The sequence below is a fragment of the Mustela erminea genome, chromosome 1, assembly GCF_009829155.1.
Source record: "Mustela erminea isolate mMusErm1 chromosome 1, mMusErm1.Pri, whole genome shotgun sequence".
NCBI classification, from domain to species: domain Eukaryota; kingdom Metazoa; phylum Chordata; class Mammalia; order Carnivora; family Mustelidae; genus Mustela; species Mustela erminea.
The window spans coordinates 100361557-100388229 of NC_045614.1; the positions used below are offsets into that span (position 1 = coordinate 100361557).

General features: G+C 35.7%; 1 protein-coding gene across 5 annotated transcripts in view; it reads right to left on the minus strand.

Annotated features, from left to right (window-relative positions):
- CCDC14 (coiled-coil domain containing 14) overlaps positions 1–26673 on the minus strand; it is a 48409-nt gene that overhangs the window by 15607 nt on the left and 6129 nt on the right. For 3 of the 5 annotated variants that reach the window (XM_032335380.1, XM_032335345.1, XM_032335372.1), the window contains exons 2-10: positions 25153–25208; positions 24759–24831; positions 24450–24519; positions 24239–24358; positions 22765–23001; positions 22559–22653; positions 20972–21470; positions 18437–18578; positions 7248–7330 (exon numbers count right to left, since the gene is read on the minus strand). In XM_032335380.1, the coding sequence (XP_032191271.1) occupies positions 7248–7330; positions 18437–18578; positions 20972–21470; positions 22559–22653; positions 22765–23001; positions 24239–24358; positions 24450–24519; positions 24759–24831; positions 25153–25208 (1375 nt within the window). Of the gene's footprint in view, positions 1–7247; positions 7331–18436; positions 18579–20971; positions 21471–22558; positions 22654–22764; positions 23002–24238; positions 24359–24449; positions 24520–24758; positions 24832–25152; positions 25209–25340; positions 25386–26673 lie in introns of those variants that run through there. The other 2 variants (XM_032335354.1, XM_032335362.1) reach the window with 2 other exon arrangements.

Consider the following 26673-nt stretch of genomic DNA (forward strand, 5'->3'; position numbering starts at 1 on the left):
GGATGTAATGACCACAAAGATGGAAGAGGCAGAGGAACAAATAAGAAATTTATCTTTCTTAGATAAATTTTGATACGGAATTTCTGATATGGAAGATAGAGTTATGAAAAATAATGAAGCTGGACAAAAGAGAGAAAGAAGAATGATGGATCACAAGAGTAGACTTAGGGAGCTCAGTGACTCCATTAAATGTAATGACATTTGCATCATAGCAATACCAGAAGAAGAGAGAGAAAAGGAGGCAGAAGATTTATTTAAGGAAATAAAAGCTGAAAACTCCCCTAATTTGGGGAAGGAAACAGACATCCAGTAGGAAGAGAGAACTTTCACCAAAATCAACAAAAGCAGGCCAGCACCAAAACATATTGTAGTTAAATCTACAAAATCTAGTGATGAAGAAAAAGATTCTAAAATCAGCAAGACAAAAACAAGTCCCTAACTTACAAGGGAAGACCCATAAGACTAGCTACAGATCTCCCACAGAAACTTGCCAGGCCAAAAGGGAGTGGCATGATATATTCAATGTGCTGAATGGGAAAAATCTGCAACCAACAATACTCTATCCAGCAAGGGTATCATTCAGACATTCAGAATAGAAGGAAAGACAAAGAGTTTCCCAGACAAATAAAAACTAAAGGAGTTCATGAACACTAAGCCAGCCCTGCAAGAAATATTAATGGGGACTCTGAGCAAGAAGGAAAGACCAAAAGTGACAAAGACTAGCAAGGAACAGAGAAAATCTTCAGAAACAATGACAAAAAAGTAATAAAATGGCACTAAGCACATATCTATCAATAATTACTCTAAATGTAAATGTAGTAAATGCTCCAATCAAAAAATGTAGGGTATCAGAATGGACTAAAAAAAAATGAAACTCAATTTAGACCTAAAGACACCTGCAGATAGAAAGTGAGGGGATGGAGGGGTGCCTGGGTGGCTCAGATGGTTGAGCATCCCACTTTTGGTTTAAACTCAGGTCATGATCTTATGGGTCACAGGTTCAAGCCCTGTGTCTAGGTCTGCACTCAGCAGGAAGTCTGCTTAAGGATTCTCTCCCTCTGCCCCTCCCCTGACTTCTGCATGCTCTCTAAGGTAAATAAATAAATCTTTAAAAAAAAAAAAAAAAAAAAAGAAGAGGAAAGAAAGAGAGGGGAAGAAGAAACATCATGCAAATGATGTCAAAAGAAATCCAGAGTAGTAATACACCTACATTGGACAAACTAGATAGCATTTCTTTTGTTTTACTTTTTTAAAAGATTTTATTTGAGAGAGAACATGAGCACACAAGTAGCGAGAGGGGCAGAGAGAGGAAGAAGTAGATCCCTGCTGAGCGCAGAGCCCCACTTGGGGCTTAATCCCAGGATCCTGAGATCATGACCTGAGCTGAAGTCAGATGTTTAACCAAGTGAGCCACCCAGGCACCCCCAAACTAGACTTTAAACCAAAGACTGTAACAAGAGATGAAGGATGGGAAGCCATGGTGGCTCAGTAGGTTAAGCATCTGCTTTCAGCTAAGGTCATGATCCCCGGGTCCTGGGATCAAATCCCACAAAGGGCTCCTTGCACAGCAGGGAGCCTGCCTCTCCCTCTGCCTGCTGTTCCCTCTGCTTGTGCTCTCCCTCTCTGACAAATAAATAAATAAAATTTTAAAAAAAGAGAGAGAGAGAGAGATGAGGGATACTATATCATAATAAAAGGGACTATCCAACAAGAAGATACAACAATGGTAAATATTTATGCCCCCAACTTGGGAGCATCCAAAAACATAAAATAATTAATAACAAACATAAAGGAACTCATTGATAATAATATAATAATGGGGGATTTTAACACCCTACTTGCAGCAACGGACAGATCATCTAAGCAGAAAATCAATAAGGAAACAATGGCTTTCAATGACACGCTGGACCAGATGGACTTAACAGATATATTCAGAACATTTCATCCCAAAGCAGCCGAATACCCATTCTTTTTTTTTTTTTAAGATTTTATTTATTTGACAGAGAGAGAGAAATCACAAGTAGGCAGAGAGGCAGGCAGAGAGAGAGGGGAGGAAGCAGGCTCCCTGCAGAGCAGAGAGCCCGATGCGGGGCTCGATCCCAGGACCCTGGGGATCATGACCTGAGCCGAAGGCAGAGGTTTTAACCCACTGAGCCACCCAGATGCCCCCGAATACCCATTCTTTTTGAGTGTACATGGGACATCCTCCAGAACAGATCATACACTAGTTCACAAATCAGGCCTCAAAAAGCAGAAAAAGATTTGCGATCACACCATGCCTATTTTCTGACCATGAAAGATATGAAATTTGAAGTCAACCACATGAAAAACTTTAGAAAGACCACAAACACATGGAGGTTAAACAACATATTACTAAAGAATGAATGGATCGACAAGAAAATTAAAGAAGAAATTAAAAAATACATGGAAACACATGAAATGAAACACAATGGTCTAAAACCTTTGGGATGTAGCAAAAGCAGTCCTAAGAGGAAAGTATATAGCAATAGAGGCCTTCCTCAAGAAGCAAGAAAAATCTCAAACAACTTAACCTTACATCTAAAGGAGCTAGAAAAAGAACAATGAACAAAGCCTAAAGCCAGCAGAAGAATGAAAATAATAAAGATTAGAGTAAAAATAAATTATATAGAAGCTAATAAACCAGTAGAATAGATCAATGAAACCAGGAGAGGTTCTTTGAAAAAAATAATAAAATTAATAAACCCCTAGCCAAACTTGTCAAAAAGAAGAGAGAAAGGACCAAAATAAACAAAATCACTAAAGAGGAGAAATAACAACCAACACCACAGAAATGCAAATAATTACAAGAGAATTTTATGAAAAATTATATGCTAACAAATTTGACAACCTGGAAGAAATGGATAAATTCCTGGAAACACATAAACTATCAGAATTGAAACAGGAAGAAATAGAAAACTGGAGCATACCAATAACCGGCAAAGAAACTGAAGCAATAATCAAAAATCTCCCAAGAAACAGAAGTCCAGGGTCAGATGGCTTCACAGGGGAATTCTACCAAACATTTAAAAAAGAGTGAATACCAATTTTTCGTAAACAATTCCAAAAAATGGAAATGAAAGGAAAACTTCCAAACTCCTCCTATGCAGCCAGCATTACTATGATTCCAAAACCAGACAAAGACTCTACTTAAAAAGAGAACTGCAGGCTAATATCCCTGATGAACACGAATGCAAAAATTCTCAACAAAATATTACCAAATTGTATCCAACAGTATATTAAAAGAATCATTCACCACAATTAAGTGGGATTTATTCCTGGGCTGCAAGGGTGGTCAATATTCAGAAATCAATTAACGTGACACACCACATTAACAAAAGAAAGGCTAAGAACCATATGATCCTCTCAATAGAATGCAGAAAAAGCACAGAACTACAACATCCTTTCATGATAAAAACCTTCAATAAAGCAGGTTTAGATGGAACATACCTGAACATAACAAAGGCCCTATAAAACCCACAGCTAATATATTCCTTAGTGAGGAAAAACCGAGAGCTTTTCTTCTACAGTCACGAACAAGACAGGGAAGTCCACTGCTACCACTGTTATTTAACACAGGATTGTAAGTCCTAGCCTCAGGAATCAGACAACACAAAGAAATAAAATTGATCCAAATGGGCAAAGAAAAATCAAACTTTCACTGTTTTCAGATGACATAATACTGTATTTAGAAAACCCAAAAGACTCACCAAAAAATTGCTAGAACTGATACACAAATTCAGTAAAGTTGCAGGATACAAAATCAATGTACAGAAATCTGTTGCACTTCTATATACCAACAATGAAGCAGCAGAAAGAGAAATCAAGGAATTGATTCCATTTACAATTGCACCAGAAACCATAAGATACTTAAGAGTAATCCTAACCAAAGAGGTAAAAGATTTGTATTCTGAAAACTATACAATATTTTTTTTTAAAGATTTTATTTATTTATTTGTCAGAGAGAGAGAGAGTGAGAGCAAGCATAGGCAGACAGAGTGGAAGGCAGAGGCAGAGGGAGAAACAGGCTCCCTGTGGAGCAAGGAGCCCGATGTGGGACTCGATCCCAGGACGCTGGGATCATGACCTGAGCCGAAGGCAGCTGCTTAACCAACTGAGCCACACAGGCATCCCTGAAAACTATACAATATTAATAGAAGAAATTAAAAGTGACACAAAAAAATAGAAAATATTCTATGCTCATACACTGGAAAAACAATTATTGTTAAAATGTCTATACTCCAGGGCACCTGGGTGGCTCAGTTGATTGAGCATCTGACTTCGGCTCAGGTTGTGATCTCAGCATTCTGGGATTGAGCTTCATGTCAGGCTCCATACTCTGTGGGGAGTCTGCTTATCTCTCTTCCTCTCCCTCTCCCTCTGTCCCTTGCCCTGCTCATGCTCTCTCTGTCTCTCTCTCAAATATATAAATAAAACCTTCAAAAAAACTGTCTATAATTCCCAAAGCAATCTGCACCTTTAATTCAGTCCCCACCTTAATACCACCAGCATTTTTCACAGAACTTGAAAAAACAATCCTAAAATTTGTATGGAACCACGAAAGACCCTGCATAGCCAAAGCAATCTTGAAAAAGAAAAGCAAAGCTAGAGGCATCACAATCCCAGACTTCAAGTTATACTACAGAGCCATAGTGATCAAGATAGTATGGTACTGGCACAAAAACAAGACACATAAATCAGTGGAACAGAACAGAAAATGAAGAAATGAACCCAAAACTATATGGTCAACTAGTCTTCAACAAAGTAGGAAAGAATGTGCAATGGAAAAAAGACAGTCTCTTCAACAAATGGGTTGAGAATACTGGACAGCCACATGTAAAAGAATGAAACTGGGCCACCTTCTTACCCCATACACAAAAATAAGTTCAAAATGAAGAAAGACCTAAATGTGAGAGAGGAAACCATCAAAATCCTAGAGAAGAACACAGGAAGCAAACACTTTGACATTGGATGTAGCAGCTTCTTACTAGATAGGTCTTCTAAGGCAAGGGAAACGAAAGCAAAATAAACTATTGGGACCTTATCAAAGTAAAAGCTTCTGCATAGCAAAGGAAATCAACAAAACTAAAAGGTTTTCCTTTGGAATGGGAGAAGATATTTCCAAATGACATATCTAATAAAGAGTTAGTATTCAAAATACATAAAGAACTTATCAAACTGACTACCCCCAAAGCAAATAATCCAGTTTTATTAAAATGGGCAGAAGACATGAATAGACATTTTTCCAATGAAGATATACAGATGCTAACAGACCCATGAAAAAATCCTCATCACTCAACATCAGGGAAATCCAAATCAAAACTACAACAACATGTATCCTCACACTAGTCAGAATGGCTAAAATTAACAATACAGGCAACAAGAGGTGTTAGTGAGGATATAGAGAAAAGGGGGACACTCTTACACTGTTGGTGGGAATGCAAGCTAGTGCAGCCACTCTGGAGAACAGTATGGAGATTCCTCAGAAAGTTAAAAACAGAACAACCCTATACCCCAGCAATTGCACTACTAGGTATTTACCCAAAGGACATAAAATATAGATTCAAAGGGATACATACACCCCAATTTTTACAGCAGCATGATCAATATCCAGATTATGGAAAGAGCCCAAATGCCCATCAACTCATGGATGGGTAAAGAAAATATGGTATACACACACACACACACACACACACACACACACACACACACACACAATATGACTCAGCCATCAAAAAGCATGAAATCTTGTCATTTGCAACAACATGGATGGAGCTAGAGCGTATTATGTGAAAATAAGTCAATCAGAGAAAGACAAATACCATATTTCACTTATAAGTGGAATTTAAGAAACAAAACAGATAAACATGGGGGAAAAAAAAAGAGGCAAACCATAAAATAGAATCTTAACTATAGAGAACAAACAGAATTGCTGGAGGGCAGGTGGATGGGGATGGGTTAAATGGGTGATGAGAATTAAGGAGGGCACTTGAGCACTGAGTGTTGTATGTAAGTGATGAATCACTAAATTCTATACTTGAAACTAATATTACACTGCATGTTAATTAACTGGAATTTAAATAAAAACCTGGAAAAAAAAACTATCCACTACATATTAAATGAATAAATGCAAGCTTCAGAAGACCCTATCCAGTGTAATCTCATTTTTAAAAAAGAAAAAATACACATATTTTAGTTCTTTTAGTGCTGGGCACACGGTAGGAACTCAGAATTTGTGAAACAGATCAATTCTACATGAACAGGAGACATGTCTTATTGGGATATAATAGCACAGAGCTTTATAAAAAATTCTTTTATTTAAATTCAATTTAGTTAACCTATAGTGTATTATTAGTTTCAGGTGTAGAATTTAGTGATTCATCAGTTGCATATAACACCCCATGCTCATTATATCACATGCCTTCCTTAATGCCCATCACCTAATTAACTGCCCCATCCCCCAACTCACTGCCTCTCCAGCAATCCTCAGTTTGTTTCCTAGAGATAAGAGTCTCTTATGGTTTGCCTCCCTCTCTGGTCTTTTTTAGTTGGGTATTTTTTTTTTTTTTTTAAGATTTTAAAAATTTACTTGATAGAGAGAGCAAGAGGGAAAGAAGGAAGTATGCTCCCTGCTGAGCAAGGGGCCTGATGTTGGGCTCAATCCCAGGACCCTGGGATTATGACCAGAGCCAAAGGCAAACACTTAACCGACTGAGCCACGCAGGCACCTTCCCTCTCTGTTTTTATCTTATTTTATTTTTCCTTCTCTTCCCCTACGTTCATCTGTTTTGTTTATTAAATTCCACATATGAGTGGAATCATATAATATTTGTCTCTTTTTTATATATGGTATTTGTCTTTCTCTAACTTATTTTGCTTAGCACAATTTCCACTAGGTCCATCCATGTCATTGCAAATGGCAAGATTTATTCTTTTTGATGGCTGAGTAATGTGTGTGTGTGTGTGTGTGTGTGTGTGTGTGTACACCACTTTTTTTTTTAAACACCACATCTTTTTTCATATTTTGGCTATTGTGGACATAACTAATACCACAGATCTTTTATTTTTGTTTCTGTGCTATTTTAATTTGTAATAATAAGTATTATTCCTATTTTTTCAAATGTAAATTAAAAGTCTTCTTAAGACAAAGTAATTAAGAAAGCTCAATTCTTTACCAGTATTTCTAGAACAAAGAATTTACTATCAGTTCTTAAAGTTCTTTTACCTACATTCAAGGTTGCATTCCAGAGCACCAGTTGCCTTTTGGGTTTTTCCTTGTTCTCTAAGTTGCTGGTTCAAAATTCTCAGTTGCCTAAAGGAAATAATAAAGAAACATGATTCCAAGAAACCCAAACTCATTTAACAGTGTACATCCAACAGCCTATTAAAAAAGATAACAGCTCCTCTCCAGGAACCATCAGTTTGTTCTCTATAATTAATAGTCTTTTTCTTGGCTTGTTTTTCTTTTTTCCCTTTGCTCATCTGTTGCTTCTTAAATTCCACATATGAGTGAGATCATATGGCATTTGTCTGACCGACTTATTTTGCTCAGGTGAGTGGGGGGAATGGGGAAAAAGGGAGATGGGCATTAAAGAGAACACTTATCATGATGAAAAAGATTAAAAAATTAAAAATGAAAAGGACAAAAGATGGTACTCACCAGGACTGCAGAAGTCCATCTCGTCCCCAAAACAAAGACAGAAACAAAATAAACAAAACAACAAAACCACATTGCTGCTCTTATTCATAAGGCCCGAGATAATTTTTGAAAGATTGCCTGGGACAGCATAAACTGTCCTCTCACAAGAAAAAAGATGACTTCTCTTAGTTTTCCCTTTTCTGTTTTTGTTCTCTCAATGATTTCCTTGTCTTTTTAAAAAAATTTCTTTCATTTCCTATCTCCTCCTGCTATTTTCTCCTTCTGTCTCCCTTCTCTGCATTTTCATTACCGTACAAATAACTTATTTTTTAAAATTTTGTCTATTTTTTTAAGGTTTTTTAAAAATTTATTTGACAGAGAGAGAGAGAGAAAGAGAGATCGCAAGTAGGCAGAGAGGCAGGCAGAGAGAGAGAGGAGGAAGCAGGCTCCCCGCTGAGCAAAGAGCCCGATGCCGGGCTCGATCCCAGGACCCTGAGATCATGACCTGAGCTGAAGGCAGAGGCCTTAACCCACTGAGCCACCCAGGTGCCCCCAAATAACTTATTTTTTGAAAGATCTGCCATAACTATGACCTAGAATTCCTGCAAGGACTGACTGCTATCAGACATGCATCTGCTTGGTTCGTCACACATTGAAAAAATTGGGAAATGCAAACCTATGCTTCTAATAATTTCTTTATTAGATGGAAAAGTTAATGACCTTATTTTAAAAAAGTGAACACGAATTAGCAGCAACTTCACCCTACAATAAACTTCACAATTTGTGGCCTCTTTACAAACTGGAACATACAAAAGGAATTACAAAAATGTTTCTTCTAAGAAGCTGATGCTTAAATAACTTTCACAAAGTGAAAGTTGTCTCTATTATCTTTCCAGAATTAATTACCTGAAAATATTCTGTATTATTTATTTGTTACTAAATTTAAAATGATAATGCCCTTCCTCATAACATTTACATGTATTAATTCCAGACAGATTAAGGAAATAAAAAATAGACAAATAAGACCAAGTATAAAAGTTTTAGGTGGAAATCTATATAATCTTGAAGTAGGGAAAGCATTCCTAAGCAAGACTCAAAATCTACCAATCATCAAGGAAAAGAATGAAAGATTTAAAGATATCAAAATTTAAAACTTGTCCTAGAATTAGGAATCTGGAAGCAAATACCTGCCACACATATGAGACCAAAAATCCACAACACTTAAAGAGCTCCTGCAAATCAGTTAGAAAGGCAATAAAAATGGATCATTCACATAAGAAATAGAAATGGCCTATAAGCATACAAAAAATGCTTGGCTTTACTAATATGAAGAAATGCAAAGTTAAAACAGGAGATATTTTATGGCCACAAGATTGTCAAAAATAAAAGGAAATAATATTAATTTTTGGTGAGGCAAGTGAATTATCTCAATTGGTGGGAGTCAACTGATAAAACCATTTGAACGGCAACTTGACAGTATCCAATGAAATGTAAAATGTTCATTATCTTTGACAAAATAATCTGAGTTATCTAGCCTCAGCAATATAACTGAGCCTTGAACAACACAGGTTTGAACTGTGCAGGTCCAGTTATACACAGATATTTCATAAATACTATATAGTACTATAAATGTATTTTTCTCTTCCTTAGGATTTTCTTAATATTTTTTTATCTAGCTTACTTTATTGCAAGAATACGGTACATAATACATATAACATATGTATTACAACATTATAGTATAATACATATAATTATAATACATATAACATGTATATATGTATTATGTACCATATAATATATATGTTAATCAATAAAAACATTCAATGTTATTGGTAAGGCTCCAGTCAACAGTTGGGTTTCAGTAGTTAAGTTCTGGAGGAGTCAAAAGTTACACACAGATTTTTGACTTCATAGAGTGTAAGGGCCCCTAACTCCTGCATTGCTTGAGAGCCAACTGTAGTTGTACATGCGCAAAAGCATCTACAATCTTTAGATATATACAAAGATGTTCAAAACAACACTATTTAATAGTAATAAGTTAGAAACGACTTACAGTGCTACATAAATTATGGTATATCCATAATGAGAAAAACACAAGTAGTTCTTTAAAAAGAGACATCTGGGGCAACCGAGTGGCTCAGTGGGTTAAGCATCTGCCTTCGGCTTGGGTCATGATGCCAGGGTCCTGGGATCAAGCCCCACATAAGGCTCTCTGCTCAGCGGGGAGCCTGCTACCACCACCCCCCACCTGCCTCTTGCCTACTTGTGATCTCTTTCTGTCAAATAAATAAATAAAATCGTTAAAGAATTTTTGAAAAATTAAAAAAAAAATAAAAAGAGACATCTAAGTATACTGACAAGGAAACATCTTCAAGACTCATTGTGAAGTGAAAAAAAGCAAGCTACAGAAGAAAAAACAGTATAATACAATCCCATGTTTGTTTCAAAAACAATTCTGCTTTTCTGAAAAGTTTCCCCTTTATAACAAAGAGTGCAGATCTAGAAAAGGCAGCATAGACTGATAATCTACAACTCTAACTGGAATGCTTATTTTGGTATTTTCTAGGAAAACAGAAAGTACTGAGGTCCTCTTACACACCAAGTATGTGACAGAAGCTTTGCTTGACAATAGTCTTGTACACATGTCCCCAGTCAGATTCTTCTCTTCTCTTCCCCTTTACGGCCGCCCTAAACTTTCAACCCTTACTATAAGCCTCTCATTCCTACCTTCCTCCTCTCAGTAGGATATTTTTCTATTTTCACTAAAAATAACATGGCTTGGGGACAAACTGTTACCCTTCTGCCCCAGGGCATACAAATTTACCCATATATATACATATACACTAATCTCATTTCTTTCTTCTAGTCTTAGAGACAGGGAGCCTCATCAGCTTCCTGGATCCCACTGTCTCTCTACTCTTAAGGACTCTGCTCCTATTCCACTTCTTTTATCTTCTCTACCTGCAGCTTCTTTACTTGTTTATATCCAAAGCCAAAAAGCATAATAAAAGCACTCCCATATTTAGGAAAATATGCCCTCCAACCAAACTGTACCATTAGCTACTCTCCTTCCTTCTCATTCCCAGCTTTCAGGGCCAGGCTTTTAAAACATGATTGTTCTGGGTGCCTGGGTGGCTCAGATGATTAAGCATCTGCCTTTGGCTCAGGTCATGATCCCGGGGTGCTGGGATGGAGTCCTGTATCAGGATCCCTGCTTGCTCTGCCTCTGCCTCTCTCTCTCTGTGTCTCTCATGATTAAATAAATAAAATCTTTTAAAAAATGACTTAAAAAACATGATTGTTCTATTAAAAAACGATACATGATAAAAAATAACAAAAGATAATCTTTTAAAAATGGATAGAGTCACACACGCTTTTAACAAATATTATGTATTATATTTTCATGTACTTGATTTAAACAAAGGAAAAGAACTGCTGACATTTAGGCAAATACATCTTTTTTCTTTACTGTTTTAAAATATGGCTCTACTGAAGTGAAACATATAATAAACTGCACATTTTATAATGAAAGTATATAATTTGGTAAGTTTTAACATATGATGTGATGAAACCATCACCATAATTAAGATATTCATCACGCCTCCAAATTTCCACATGCTCCATTTTCATACCATCCTCTTCCCAAACAACCACTGATTTATAAATTACTTTGCATTTTCTGGAGTTTTATACTATATATCATACAATGCATTCTTTAGCCTGCCTGCCTTCATTCAGCACACTAATTCTGATGTTGCACGTATCGATAGTTCTTCGGTTTCCACTGTTGGGTGGTATACTCCATTGTGTGGATACACCACCATGTGTTTATCCATTCACCTGTTAACAGACATCTGGATTGTTTCTGATGAACATTCACAAGTAAGTTTTTGTTTGGACATATGCTTTTACTTCTCTGTGTACATACCTAGGAGTGAAATGACTGGATCATATGGTTTATGTTTAATTTCTAAGAAACTATCAAACTATTTTCCAAAGCGGGTGTACCATTTTATATTCCCACCAGTAAATTAAGCAAGTGTCAGTTCCTCCACATCACCATTTGGTAGAGTCTTTTGAATTTTAGTCATTCTAGTGGGTATGTGATATTATTTCATTGTGGTTTTAGTCTGTATTTTCCTAATGACTAGCAGTGATGAGCAGATTTTCATATGCTTATTTGATACCCATCTATCTTCTTTGATGTAGCATCTATTAAAGCACTTCATTTTTTGAGTTCTAACAGTTCCTTATACATTCTGTATGTACAAGTCCATCAAATACATGTACTGCAAATATTTTCTCTGTTGTTTGCCTCTTCATCTTTAGTAATAGTGTCTTTTGAAGAGCCAATTTTAAATTTTGATGAAGTCCAACTTACAAATTCTTTTTACTTATGTTTTTTGTTATATTTAAGAAATCTTCCCCAACCCAGGATCCCTAAGATTTTTTTCTTATGTTTTCTCTAAGTTCTATTTAACTTGTTAAGTTTTAACTTAATAGATATTTAACATAGATATTAATTTATTTAACTTATATATTAAGATTTGTGATTCAAGTTAATTTTTATATATGGTGTGGCATAAAGGTTGAAGTAGTTGTTCTTTCCCTCTCTCCCTTCCTTCCTTTTACTTTTTTCCTTTTTTGTGTATGGCTCTCCAATTGTTCCAGCACTATTTAGTGAAAAGATCCTTCTTTCCCCCATTGAATTTCCTTAGCATCTTTGTAAAAAATCAGTTACCTTTATTTTATTATTATTGCTTCTTAAAGATTTTATTAGAGAGAGAGTGAGGCCAAGGAAGAGGGAAAAGCAGGCTCCCTGCAGACACAGGACCCCTGAGATTATGACCCAAGTTGAAGGCAGATGCTTAAACTATTGAGTCACCCAGGCCCTCCTAAAAAATCAGCTACCTTTACATGTGAGTTTACTTCTGGACTCTATTCTGTTTCAAGTGTATATCTATCTATCTTTACACCAATGCCACATTGTCTTGATTACTATAACTTTATGTCTTGAAAAAGAATAGTACCAATTTTGTTCTCCTTTCCCAAAGTTGTTTTGGTTTGGCTATTTTAGATTCTTTGAATTTCCATATAAATTTTAGAATCATCTTTCTAAAAAAAATATGCTGGGTTTTCTCCAAAATTACACAGAATCTATAGATCAATTTGGGGAGAACTAACATGTTAACAATAATAAGTCTTATAATCTATGTGTCTAGTTTATTCTCATTTATACAGGTCTCCTTTAATTTCTCTCAGCAATGTTTTATAGTTTTCAGTAGACAGGTCTTACACATTTTAAATCAAATTTATCCCTAAATTGATCATATTCTTTGATGCTACTATTAATAGTATTGTTTTTAAACTTCACTTCAAATTGTTCATTTCCAATATATAGAAATACAATTGTCTTTTTTGTATATTGATCTCATATCCTGCAACCTGGCTAAGCTCATTTATTAATCCTAGTTGCTTTTTTGTAGATTCTGTAGGATTTTCTACAAAGCTTATCATATCATTTGTGAATAAGACAGCCTATATTTAAAAAGGCTTTATTCCCTTTCCTTGCTTTATTGCACTGGTAGAACCTGCAGCACAATACTAAATATAAGTAATAATGACTACTTGCTGAGTATCAATCAGACATTTTTTAAGCCTATACAGAGAGAAAAAAATAAGCCAAACTGATATTACAAATTTACAAATACTATTACAAATACTATTTTATAATATCATAAATATTTTTATAAGCACTATTTTTTATACTATTACAAATGCCACTTTACAATATTATGTATGGAATTTAGTATTATGTGATTTTATCTGAACGAAAAGTAATAACTGAAATCAGAACTCATGAGCTTTAGATAAATATTTCTCTACTTCATAAAATAGTGTTCCTAAATAACCTTAAATAAAGTAAATAGGATATAAAAACATTAATTTTGGAATTTTTATTTTCAAGATAACAAATTCTATTCTGTACCTTAATTCCCACAGTTGTCTTAGTTCTATGTATAGATTCAATGTTTATCTCTTTATTTGAATTCTTCTCTTGGTTGATTAGAATTTGCCATTCAACAATTTTTTTGTTGTTTTTAAAGGAATCCAAGAGTCCTGTATTTTCTAAGTTCTTGCACACTTGAGAGTATGTCCTTACACCAAAATGATTGCTGGGCCACATAGGAGATCCTTGGGGCATACTTTCTTTCCCTTAGATTCTTGTAAATAATGTTCTATGATCTTTGGGCAATGAATATTCCTGTGAAAAGGCTGAGGTATTTTTCTCTTTACACATTATTTGCATTTATTCTGAATGTCTATAAAAGTTAATTTTATTTTGTCCTTAGGATGTGCTGACTTTATTAGCTTGATGTGGTGACTTTATTAGCTTATGTCTTGGTGTTGATCATTTTAATAGTTTTCCTGGAATCCTGAATGTCCTATTGATCTGCTAACACAGATTTTTAGTAAATTTCCCTTTATTTACATATCTTTTAACATTGTCTTTGATCCATGAACACTCATTATGTCAAATTTTGCATCCTTTGTTTCTCTTCTATATGTATCTTCTTTACAATAATTTTTAATTATTCTCTTTCTATTTTGTTTTGCTTTTTTTCTTCAACCTTACCCACCATGCCTTCAGTCATTTAACAAACATTTATCAGAGTGAGTGTTAGGGCCAATTCTTAGCACTGGAAATAACAGCAGCAAACAAAAGAGGCAAAAATTCAGCCTTCTCTAATTCACATAGACAGAAAAGAGAACAAATGTTCCCAGAAGCTAAGGGGAAGGAAGAGAGGGAATTACTGTTTAAAGGGTACAGAGTTTATGCTGGGATGAAAAAGTTTGGGGAAATAGATAGTGGTTATGGGAATACAACATTGTAAGAGTATTTAATGCCCCTCAAATGTATACTTACAAAATGGTTAAAAAGGTAAATATGTGTATTATATTTTATCACAAAATAAATCAAGAAATTTTTTTTTTTAAAGGGTTTGGTAAGAGGAATAAGTTAAAGTCGGTAGGAAACATTGAACTACGAATTTAGTGGCAAATAGAACAGAAAAATTGGCAGGGGGGTGGGGGGAGCAAAACCCCCCAAACAGCAAAATCACCATTCATATTGTTTAGGTTCTAATGGAATATAAAAACCCTGACTTCATGTTTGTTTTCATTTTTGTAAGATGTTTTGCTTCTATTTTCCTGAGCTCATCTAATTCACTTTCCTTCTCCTTTGTAGTCTTTTTTTCCTTTAAGCATTCTCTTTTCCTGCCTCTAAGAAGGATTGTATTATCTTTAACATAAGGAAACTATGGAATACTGTTTCAAGTTTTCTTGGGTTTTCTTTGAGCAAGTCATCTGGTGATGTTTATTCTCGACCCCTTTTTATCTCTTTTGTCAGTTTGTTTATTCTGAATGCTATGCAAAGATCTCTCATATAAATTCTTTCTTCCCATGGCTTTTGTGACCTCTCTCTCCTGGTTTTCCTGCCACTTCCCTACTTGCTCCTCTTTGGGTTTCTCTCAGAGCTTCCTGTTCCTGTGTTCTTTCCTTAAAAAACTGTTATTCCCCAGTACTTCACCTTTGGTTGGGTCATACTCTATGCCTTCCTGTTGAATTTACCACTTATACGCTGGTAATACATCACTTGCTTTCAATCACCATTGTCTCCAGTGCCTACAACAGTGCCAAATCTATAGTAAAAGCTCAATAAAAATGTGTTTAGTGAATTTCTATCCTGGATCTTGTTCTGTGTTCCACTTACACCATATTTATCTCCAGATGGTCTAAATGATAAATTTGGCATATCTAAATCTTAACTCACTGGCTCTCCTATATCTTCTATCTCAAAAATAACATTAAAAAAAACAAATAAACAATATATTCTTCCTTTAGTAGCTTCCATCTGGGAGAATTATGTTACCATCTGTCAAATGTTCAAGCCAAAAGACTGAATGCCTCCCCTGGCTCCTCCCTCTCACTCCTATTTCATTTTTTTGTTCTGTGTGAGGACACAATGGTCTCATATTGGAATCTACAGTCAGGAAGTGGTCGTGAATTCTGTCTTGCCCTATAAATATTAAGGAACTCTCTACCTCAGTGGTTCTCAACTGGAAGTAGTCCCCTCCCAACCGTCATGCTGGGAATTTGGGAATGTGTCAGGGCTTTCGGTTGGCACAATGAATAGGGCACTAGAGACATTTCAGGGGTACAAACCAGGAAGGCTAAATGTTAATTAAGCTTTTTCTCAGAAGTCCCAAATAAAAACTGTGCAGCCCAAACGCCAAAAATGCCCAAATGCCTTAGAAACATTGCACCTGGCTTTTTTTTTAAGCCACAAGATGGCAATAAACTCTAAGAAGTCCTGAAAGATCACTTTTCTGGCTAAATAGAAACACATAGTTTCTAAATGTCCAAACAAGAAAAAATGTTTTTTTGATTGAAAACGCTGAAAAACACTTTTGAATGAACCTATATATTCCAACTTCCATTTGTAATGGAAATTATGGATGATTCTTTATAAATTAAGTTATCAAAGAGGTACAAAAATTCCTACCTCTCTGCTGGAAAGCTCATTCTACTAAAAAGACAAACTGACAAATCCTTTGTTTTTCAGACTTTTCAGTTTTAGAAGGTCAAGTAAACAGTGGGAATAGCATGTTCTCCTACGGACATAGAGCCCTCTATAGTCATAGAGCCAAAAGGATCTGGTGCCAAGTCTGAAGAATAAGGTTAAACATCAAACTAATACTTTTTTTTTTTTTTTAAGATTTCATTTATTTATTTGATACAGTGAGAGAGAGATGAGAGGGGAGAAGGTCAGAGGGAGAAGCAGACTCCCTGCAAAGCTGGGAGCCTGATGCAGGACTTGATCCCGGGACTCCGGGATGACGACCTGAGCCGAAGGCAGTGGTGCAACCAACTGAGCCACCCAGGCATCATCGTCAAACTAATACCTTTTTAAAAAATTAAAACAAGCAGTGGACCAATAAAGTAGTAAGTCTCATTTTCTTGAGTAGCTTATAAATTAGCTCCCAAAACAATTCTAAAATGTTCTAAAGAAGGGAAATAAACAAGAACCACTGATACTTCCCATGGGCACATGTTAAAACAGATAATATTCTGAGACTAAGTTCTGGTATGCTTATTTAAAGAAACCAATTAGTTGACAGTCATACCTTTAAAAACATGCTTCTTTCAAATAGCTTACAGTATACAGTATACAGTCTGTTATTCCACAATTACACTTAAATATTGAAGTATAAATAAGTCGGATTCTACTTCCTAGCAGAAGCAATGCAGAATGTAGAAATTAAGATAATTTGTTCTCTAAAATCAAACGACCCAGTTTTGAATCTTATTATGTATGTGACTTTGGACAAGTTACATAACCTCTCTGTGCCTTGGTATCCTCATCTATAAATGAGAGTAACATATTACCTACCTTATAAAGCCATTCTGACAATTTAAAGACATGATATATATAAAGGACATAGGCTGGCACATTAGAAACATTCAGTAAATGTTAGAGGTAGTATTAGCTATTACCATCATTACCATTACTATTAGATATTTATGCTTGTTCTTTAGTTGAAAAACTAATGCTATTGTAAGTCAGAACTGAAGACGGTATTATTAGAATTTAAACCCAGCAATCCCATCTTATATTGTAGGATCTTGGAGACTAATGACCTTTAGAGAAATAATCCTAAGCAAGTAAATCTCACTGGGTGTCATGCCTTTGCAGTCGCCAGATCCATAAATTTGAGCTCCTCTCCAACTTGGAATCCTATCTTATTGTTTTCTAATTTCTTGAAAATGTTTGTGTAGGTCCTTGCAGTTCCTATCTGGTATGACATCTACAGGTCATACAACTATAATCCCCACTCAGGGCGCATGCACACTGCAGAGCCGCAGAAGCACAGACACTGTATTCTAATTCTCTGCGAAGTATAGACCTTAGAGTCATGGCCTTGGTGGCCATCACTAAAATACTCAAAGTTAGGATCTTGCGATAATGGGTAAATGATCTCCTACATAAGTCAAAAATAGCCAAAAGAAAAAATATCTAAGAATTTAAATGAGTTTTTTTCTATGTCTGAGTGTGGTGGGGCTACTGGTGCTCACCCCTATCAGGTTCTCCTTTCCTCCTGGACTGCATGGGCAGTACAGGAAAATTTTATGCCCCAAATCTTTCCATTAGGCAGGGCCATATGCCTCTTTTTAGCCTACAAAACAGAAGTAGAAGCAAGACTATCGCTTCTGGGCTGGGGAGTGTAGAGTTGATGTGCCAGATTCATGTTCTCTTTTCCCTAAAAAACATGTCTTATGAGACAGTGGCCGCATGAGATGGAGGGAACTTAAACCCTGAGTTATAGGATGAAAGAGGGTCTTTTGACAACCCACATTGGTCTTGACATGAGGGCGAAAGAAACTTTGGCCATGCTATGCCACTGAGATTCTGGAGTGCTACTGTGGCACAGCCCAGACTAGTCTGACAAATGCCCCAAGGAACTTCATTTTTCTCTCTACGCCCAACCTACCAAGGGACAGTGGAGGCAAAGTGGGAGAAAATACTCGCAAACAGAAGTAATGGAAGAGAAGTTAGAGAACACTGGCAATGTTCAGAAATGGAGAAGTGAAAGTAGAAATACAGTAAAACAGCAAATCTGTTTTTCTTATAGAGTCCTAGAGAGCTCATTTGGCACCTTTGTTCTGGCCATAGGACATCTTTGCATATGACAAAAATATTCAGAGAATGATTCATACCTGCGTAACTGAGCATTCTCACTTCTTAGTGGCTGCATGGCCAGTGCTATTTCAACTTGAATATTTGTGTTTCCACTTAGCGCGGGAAGCAGAGATATACACGTCTCCAATTCTGTAATCAACCTCTGAATTTCTGAATCCTCTATAAAAGGAAGAAGAAATAATAACAATACTGTAAATTGTTTTTGGATAAGATTATTCATGTGTGTTACTAAAAAAGAAAATTCTGCATATATGTACATATTTGCTATAAAAAGACAACTTAATTACTTATAAATGTGATAAAGAAATCCTATTTTCCTCTTTCCTGCTGCTTGCATTTGCTTATTCAAAAGAATTATAAAGAAATTAATTCAATAAACTAAAGATTAATCTTCTATCATAGGACTAGTAGTGATTTTTTTCAGTTTAAGAGTATAGCAGGAAGATAGCTGACATGTCTCCTGGCTCATATTCCCAAAGGACTATTAGACTCCTATCACTGCTGAAGGGTTTCCTATAACTGATTATAGCAATAACATTTACAACACAACCTTTGATCCTGGCATAAGCATATAATTCACTTTAGGTGATTCAATTTGGCAAAATATTAAAGAAGGATCTACTCTGTTAAGGTTTTATTATTTAATTTTATAACGTAGACTTAAAACAACCAGCCACACCTCATTTGGTTGCCACATCAAAGCAGTGCCATTTCTGCTATTAATTGCAGGGAATGGATGGTTTGGGAGGTGGTAAACAGACACAGGGAGAAGGTGGATTTGCAATCTTTTGTCCTTTTGTAATTGCCCTTCATTTCCATTCAAATTTTCTGTGGACTGAAAACATTTAATAATTATAGTATTCACTCTCTTATAACCAAAGGAGGTAGAAAATTTACTCTAAATTATAAAACTTTACTCAATCCCATGGGTATTTTAACACCCTGATGTAAATAAAGTACATCTTTATTTATATAGTAAACATCTATGACCAACTACTGAGAAGTTCCCTATCAATCCTTAGTAGAGTAGTATAGCTCATAAGCATTGGAGGCAGAGATCTAGGCTCCACCATTTTCTAGCAATGGAACTTGAGTCAAATTACTTAACTTCATGAAGCCAAGATTTCTCAATAATTAAAAGGAGATAACAATAACTCACAAGATTGTTGCAAGGATTAAATGAGATAATGCAAATAAAACACTTAACACAGTGCCAGGCACATGGTAAATACTCACTAAATGACACTTAATATTGTTGGTGTTATTATTATTGTTACTATGATTAAGTATTTGCTTAAGAGAATAGCAATAAATTGAAGATCTGAAAACACAGAGATTTTAATACATTAAATCTTCAGATTAATAGTGCTATGTTCCTAGAACACATTTTAAGATTTTAAATTTCTTTTTGTCAGTCTGCAAATATTAGGTAATCAGTCAGTGCTTCCACAATCAATTACCTTGGTTTCTAAGATGACAAATCTGTAACTCACTCCGAGTGAAAGCTATTACTTAGCATATCACATAATGAAAACAAATCAATATGACTTGGCTCAAATATCTCATAACTCTACCTAAGACATTGTTCTTGATTTAATTTAAAAAAAAAAGTAGGGGCGCCTGGGTGGCTCAGTCATTAAGCGTCTGCCTTCAGCTCAGGTCATGAACCCAGGGTCCTGGGATCAAGCCCCACATTGGGCTCCCTGCTCAGCAGGGAGTCTTCTTCTCCCTCTCCCACTCCCCTTGCTTGTGTTCCCTCTCTCTGTCAAATAAATGAAATCTTAAAAAAAAAAAAACCTTAAAAAAATAAATAAAATTTTAGAAAGGTAAACTGAAAATGGCATTAAAAGGTTTGGATTACTTCTCAAAGTCAGATTTGTTAAACTATGTAATAGCTGGTTATTAAAGAAATGATGGGAAGAAAATCCCTTCATCTGTTTAGAATAGGAAAAATGACCAGTCTATTCTAGGGAGTTCATTGTTTTTAGGGCTCTACTAACCCCTAAAAATTAATGGCTACAAATTCTCTTTGATTGAATCTTTTCAAGGTCCTTTTGACTCAAGTAGAATGAATACACACTTGCAAGTAAAAGACTGTTTGAAACTCTCTTGCACATCTCAAAACCATAGGAAACAAGATGGATTAAAACCTAGAAAAAAACAACAAAATCGGCAGAACTCAATTCCTTATTAGCTCAAGAAATACTTCTATGGAAAATACCACAAACTCCATGTCGACTATTCTAAATACAAATGATGGCAAAATAATATGACACTGCTATTTAGCATTAACACCACACTACAGAAAATTATTTTAAAAGTGCTCACAGGGGTGCCTGGGTGGCTCAGTGGTTAAAACCTCTGCCTTCGACTCAGGTCATGATGTCAGGGTCCTGAGATGGAGCCCCACATCGGGCTCTCTGCTCAGAGGGGAGCCTGCTTCCTCCCCTCTCTCTGCCTGCCTCTCTGCCTACTTGTGATCTCTGCCTGTCAAATAAATAAAATCTTTTAAAAAATAAATAAATAAATAAAAAATAAAAGTGCTCACATACCTTGCTCTGCAAGCAGGGCCTTGAGTTCTCCCAACAGATACTTTATAGTTCTGGCTTTTTCAGCACTCTGGTTCACATTTTTTGCCTTCTGCACATCCTTTATTCTTGAATCTCGCATGTGTATGTTTAAATCCTTTCCTTCACCTGTGACTTCTCCAATTTGATCTTTGGCACATCTGTCTTCATTATTGGACAGGAAAGTTGATGGCAACAGAGTGGGGCTACAGCAAGTCTGACTGTCTGAATGAGAATGCAACAGATTCATGCATGTTTGAAAGCACTTCAGTAGGTCTGGTTCCTTAGAAACTCCTTGCTGTGGCAGAATTCCATTAATAAGACCCAGCTGCTGAAATGGTGGAATAGTTGGTTTGTCCGTTTTGGGCAGGCTACATGGAACTCCAAGACCAGTACTGAAGGAATTCGGTAGGACATCAGTACAGTTCACAGAAAATGTTTTACTTTGTGATGCAAACTGGTTGTCGCCATCAGTCTGAACCTCCTACAGACAGAAAAAAAACAAGGCAAGCCTTCAAAATAGGTGAGCACCGACTTGTAGGCATTAACTACAATAAACCCAAACCAGAAATATTAGAAAATGACTTTTGCAAGATGGGAGTTACAGCTTACCAGTGAGTAAGCTGGATTTCCCCTGAGCACAATATTCTAGTTTTTTAAAGCTTGTTAACTAGTTCACTCTGCAATACGAGAATATTATAAAGCCATGACTAAAATAAACTATTTGCAAATATCACACATGTTTTAAGGACATCAAAAATCAATACCTTGGGACTAAAAGAAACTTCCACTTTGGGAAATTGCACTGCAAGCAAATAGGCTCAAACATACAAAAAGCTTTTGCACAAACATGTTTACAGAAATGTTATGGTAGTAAAAAACTGTTACTTAAACATCCTACCATAGGGGAGTAGTTACATGGACTATAGTATATCCACTAGACTATTAACATATTAAAAATGTATAAAAGGTATATATTAATTGAGAAACATGTTTACAATAAAATGCAAGGAAAAAAGGTAGCACATGAAACAGTATAATTTAATTATGACTATACACCTTTTTTAAAGATTTTATTTATTTATTTGACAGAGAGATAGAGTACAAGTAGGGGGAGTTGCAGAGGGAGAGGGAGAAGCAGGCTCCCCACTGAGCAGGAAGCCCAACATGGGGCACAACCTCAGGACCCTGGGATCATGGACACTTAACCAACTCAGACACTTAACCAACTAAGGCACCCTGGTGTCCTTATGACTGTATTTTTAAAAGAAAGCAAACTTAGGGGCACCTGGGTGGCTCAGTGGGTTGACCCTCTGCCTTCGGCTCAGGTCATGATCCCAGGGTACATCGGGCTCTTTGCTCAGGAGGCAACCTGCTCTCCCCTACCTACCCCCCACCTGCCTCTCTGCCTACTTGTGATCTCTGTCTGTCAAATAAATAAATAAAATCTTCAAATAAAAAAGATTGAAAAAATAATGCATTATGATCCAATCAGTAAATTCAATTTTCTCTCTTAAGGTGATGATTTCTTAAAGCAAATAATTACTTGCATAATGCATAAACTGTACCCACAGAATGAACCACTGGAGGGCAGGATGGATGCTGAAGTAACTGGACTGGGGTGGAGGTAGATAAGCCATAACTAGAATGTAGAGTTGCCTGAGACTCTAAAAAGTAAGAGGGAGAAAAAATTATCACATCTCCTACTACTTTAACAATAAGTAGGCAACTTAATTAGAGTTCATATTCATGCTTTTAAAAATATCATTCATACTAACCAGAATCAGACACGGTGTGGCAAGGTACAGCAGGAATTCCATTAGGGTTGTTCTTTGAAGCCAAGTTATTCATCAGTGACATTTGAGTTTGCACATGCTCACACAGGGCTTGGTATATTATTGGTGAATACATTCTATAATGATCTTGCAAAGACCAATTTTGTGGTATATCTGATGAGCCTCTCTCACTTCCAGCAGAAGCTTCATTAGGTATATGTTTCTTACTATTTGAAGATACTAATATGGAAGAAGAGAAAACAAATCCTTGAAACATGATTCTTCAAAAACTTTTACCTTATTAAGGAAAGAAAAGACTCTGAGAAGTAGCTCAATTTATTATATACTTTATAGAAGGGCTTTACTGCTCTCAGCCCCTAAAGAAAATTACCTCAAATTCTCTTTTAAAAGTAGTTAATGAATTGTGTATGTTCTCCAGTCAAAAATTATCTATACCATGACTTTAAAATCTCTATTAAATCGTATTTGTAAAATCTCTCCTTCAGTTACAAGACCCCTCGTTAAGGATGTTATTTCTACAATCCAATAAAACTCACCTTGCTCCTCTCACCATGCTCTTAGGGGAAAAAAGAATAAGAGAGACAGGATACTCTGTAACGATTTTGATACTTGGACCATTAAACAAAAAGCAGAGCTTTGAGAGCAAGAATAAAAGTGTACTTAATCTACACATTGGGCCCTCAGACAAAATCTTAACCTGGCATTTAAAGTAGAGTAATAAAACTACTTACAATATATACACATAAAATGACTTTAGAACAATTAGTATCTCTAAGTATGCACAAAACAACAAATTTGTGGTTAATTATCAAATTAAGTGGCAAGGAAAACAAAGATAACTCTCTATATACCTTCTAAATGTCATTCTGAGTTTGAACCCTTTATTCTACAAAACACGGTCAATCACTTTTTCCACTTTTCTTCTTGGGAAAGTGATGGTAAACAAAGTATGCAGTTAGAAGTGGACTAGAGGGGTGCCTGGGTGGCTCAGTGGGTTAAAGCCTCTGCCTTCGGCTCAGGTCAGGATCCCAGGGTCCTGGGATCAAGCCCCGCATCGACCTCTCTGCTTAGCAGGGAGCCTGCTTCCTACTCTCTCTTTGCCTGTCTCTCTGCCTACTTGTGATCTCTGTCAAATAAATAAATAAATAAAATCTTAAGGGGGAAAAAAAAAAAGAAGTGGACTAGAGATAGACAAGCATAACACACACATACTCACCTGAATAACCACATATTATTAAAATGAAAGACCAACTGCATACTCTCAATAATTTATCAAAACCCTCAGAATTAAAGATCATATGTATTTTTAAGATTTTGTTTATTTTTAAAGTAATCTCTATACCCAACATGGGGCTCAAATTCACGACTCCAAGATCAAGAGTCACACGCTCCACTGACTGAGTCAGCCAGGAGCCCCAGAGATCATATTTAAACAAAAAAGAGAAAAAATACTTACAAATTTCCTTCCGGACTCCTGAAGGAACATGTTTTTCATGTCCTTTCTTTTTAGCTCCAAATCTTTTGCCTTCTAAGGATCTGGGATTAAATCTATTTTCTGAACATGCTGTTTCTGAACCTATTAATAATTAAAACAAAAATTCATTTGCATTAAGAGAATTATTTGAGAAAAAGTGATTAGCAAAGAGGTATTTAAAAAATTTAAAAACCTGAATCTTCATTTCTCAAAATGTCCCGCATCAAAGAAGCACAACCATCAAGCCCTTGTACAGTTTCAGTCTGTAAGGAGAAAGTCATTTAGAAAAGCACAGATGAAATTTTAGTACAGGAGGAAAAAAACAACAAATCGTGTAGTTTTAAAATTTCTTTTTTCAGATTCAACTTATTATTGGCAGAAAACATATTTTAAAGCAAAAAACCTTCAATAATTTACCTCTGAATTTTTATTCCCACTTCTTAGCTTTTATCTGAAGATTAATTAAAATAATGTATATTGTATCTATTCAGTTTAATCTTACCTGACTTTCTGAATCAGAATGGATAGCATAGCCAGAATCTGCATTAAAACGTGATATCTTTCTTAAATTGGTCCTAGAAAATAAGTTCATTAATATTTTCACGAATACTACAAAAACTTTTTCCAAAATATATTAATAAGTAGTATATTTTCTTCCCAGCAAAAGTTGGATAAGAAAGCTTGTTCATAAAATGGATTTATATAGGATTTTATAATGATTATAAGAATTTTTTAACTAAAATGAACAACATGAGTAGAAATATGGAAGTTCCTCCCCAGAGTTTGTGATGGTAGAGACCCATCTACTTTTCTGGGATAGGCAAAATTTAGTGCAGTACAAAGATTGAAAAGTTTCTTGAGATTTTCTGGAGTTGTAAACTTCTTGAAGTACTTACCCTTTCTTTCCATTTGTTAATTTAGCAGGTCCAGTGTGTTTTCCTGAAGACAACACCTATGATATAATGCATTATATTATAGTAAATATACAAATATTGTTCTAATATATTCTTAGTAAACTGTCTTGACAAAACCTGAAATGTTGTTTCCTTTCTTTTTTGTGGTAAAAACGTGACATAAAATTTACCATTATAGGGCGCCTGGGTGGCTCAGTTGGTTAAGCAACTGCCTTCAGCTCAGGTCATGATCCTGGAGTCCCAGGATCGAGTCCTGCACTGGGCTCCCAGCTCTATGGAGTCTGCTTCTCCCTCTGACCTTCTCCCCTCTCATCCTCTCTCTCACTCTCTCTCCCAAATAAATAAAATCTAAAAAAAAAAAAAATTTACCATTGTAGCCATTTTTTAATGTACAGTTCCATGGCATTAAATACATTCACACTATACAACCAACATTACACTCCATCCTGTCCCTAGGCCCATAGAACCACTCTTCTAATTGCTGTCTCTATGAATCTGACTACTCTAGGAAGTTTAAATAAGTGGAATCATACAGTATTTTTCCTTTTGTGACTAGCTTATTTCACTTCACCTAGTGTCTTAGAAGCAAGTGTCAAAATTTCCTTTCTTTCTAAGGCTGAACAATATTCCACATGTATATAGCATGTTATTAATTTTATAAATGTACTATATCCTATAAATCCATTACAATTGAACTCTTATTAATAAATTGATTAATAAATTGTTTGCCAAGAGAACAGCACATATATTTGTTCCTCAAGTCTGTGTAAGCTGAAAATGAAGCTGAGGTATTATCTTAACCAGAAGTATCTACTACTCTAAGTTTGGACGATACTCAATCTCTGAACATGTTCTACATTTCCCAGTCTTCAAAATATAAAGTTAATTCAACATATATCACAGAGTTCATAACTCTGGTTTTATTTATCCACATTATTTAGAATGCCTGACAAGACCAGTCCATGAAAACTCTTTATCTACAACTCATTCTCTTACTTTCTTTTCAAACTCATATAATAGTATTTTTTAAAACAATTTTATTATTTTTAAATATTAATAATTTTAAATCATTATTATAATTAAAAGTAAAATAAATGGGCTACCTTTGTGTATGAGAAAGAAAAAAAATGCCTTTGCTTTAACATGCATCCAATATCTTGAAAGTTAGGCAAGTAAAAGTTCATGGTGTCTGCCTCTGGGGAGGGAAACAGAATCTAGGGGACAGCGCTATAAAGAAAACTTTCCATGGTAACTATAGTCTCTATTTAAAATATAATTTTCAAAAGACTTTATTTATTTATTTGCCAGAGAGAGAGAGAGAGAGCACAAGCAGGGGGAGCACAGGCTCCCTGCTGAGCAAGGAGCGCAATGTGGGACTCAACGGGATCATGACCTGAGCCAAAGGCAGACGCTTGACCAACTGAGCCACCCAGGGGTCCATAAATATAATTTTTAAAAGGTGAGTTAAATTCTCTACTCACTCCCTCATTTCACCCTTCAAAA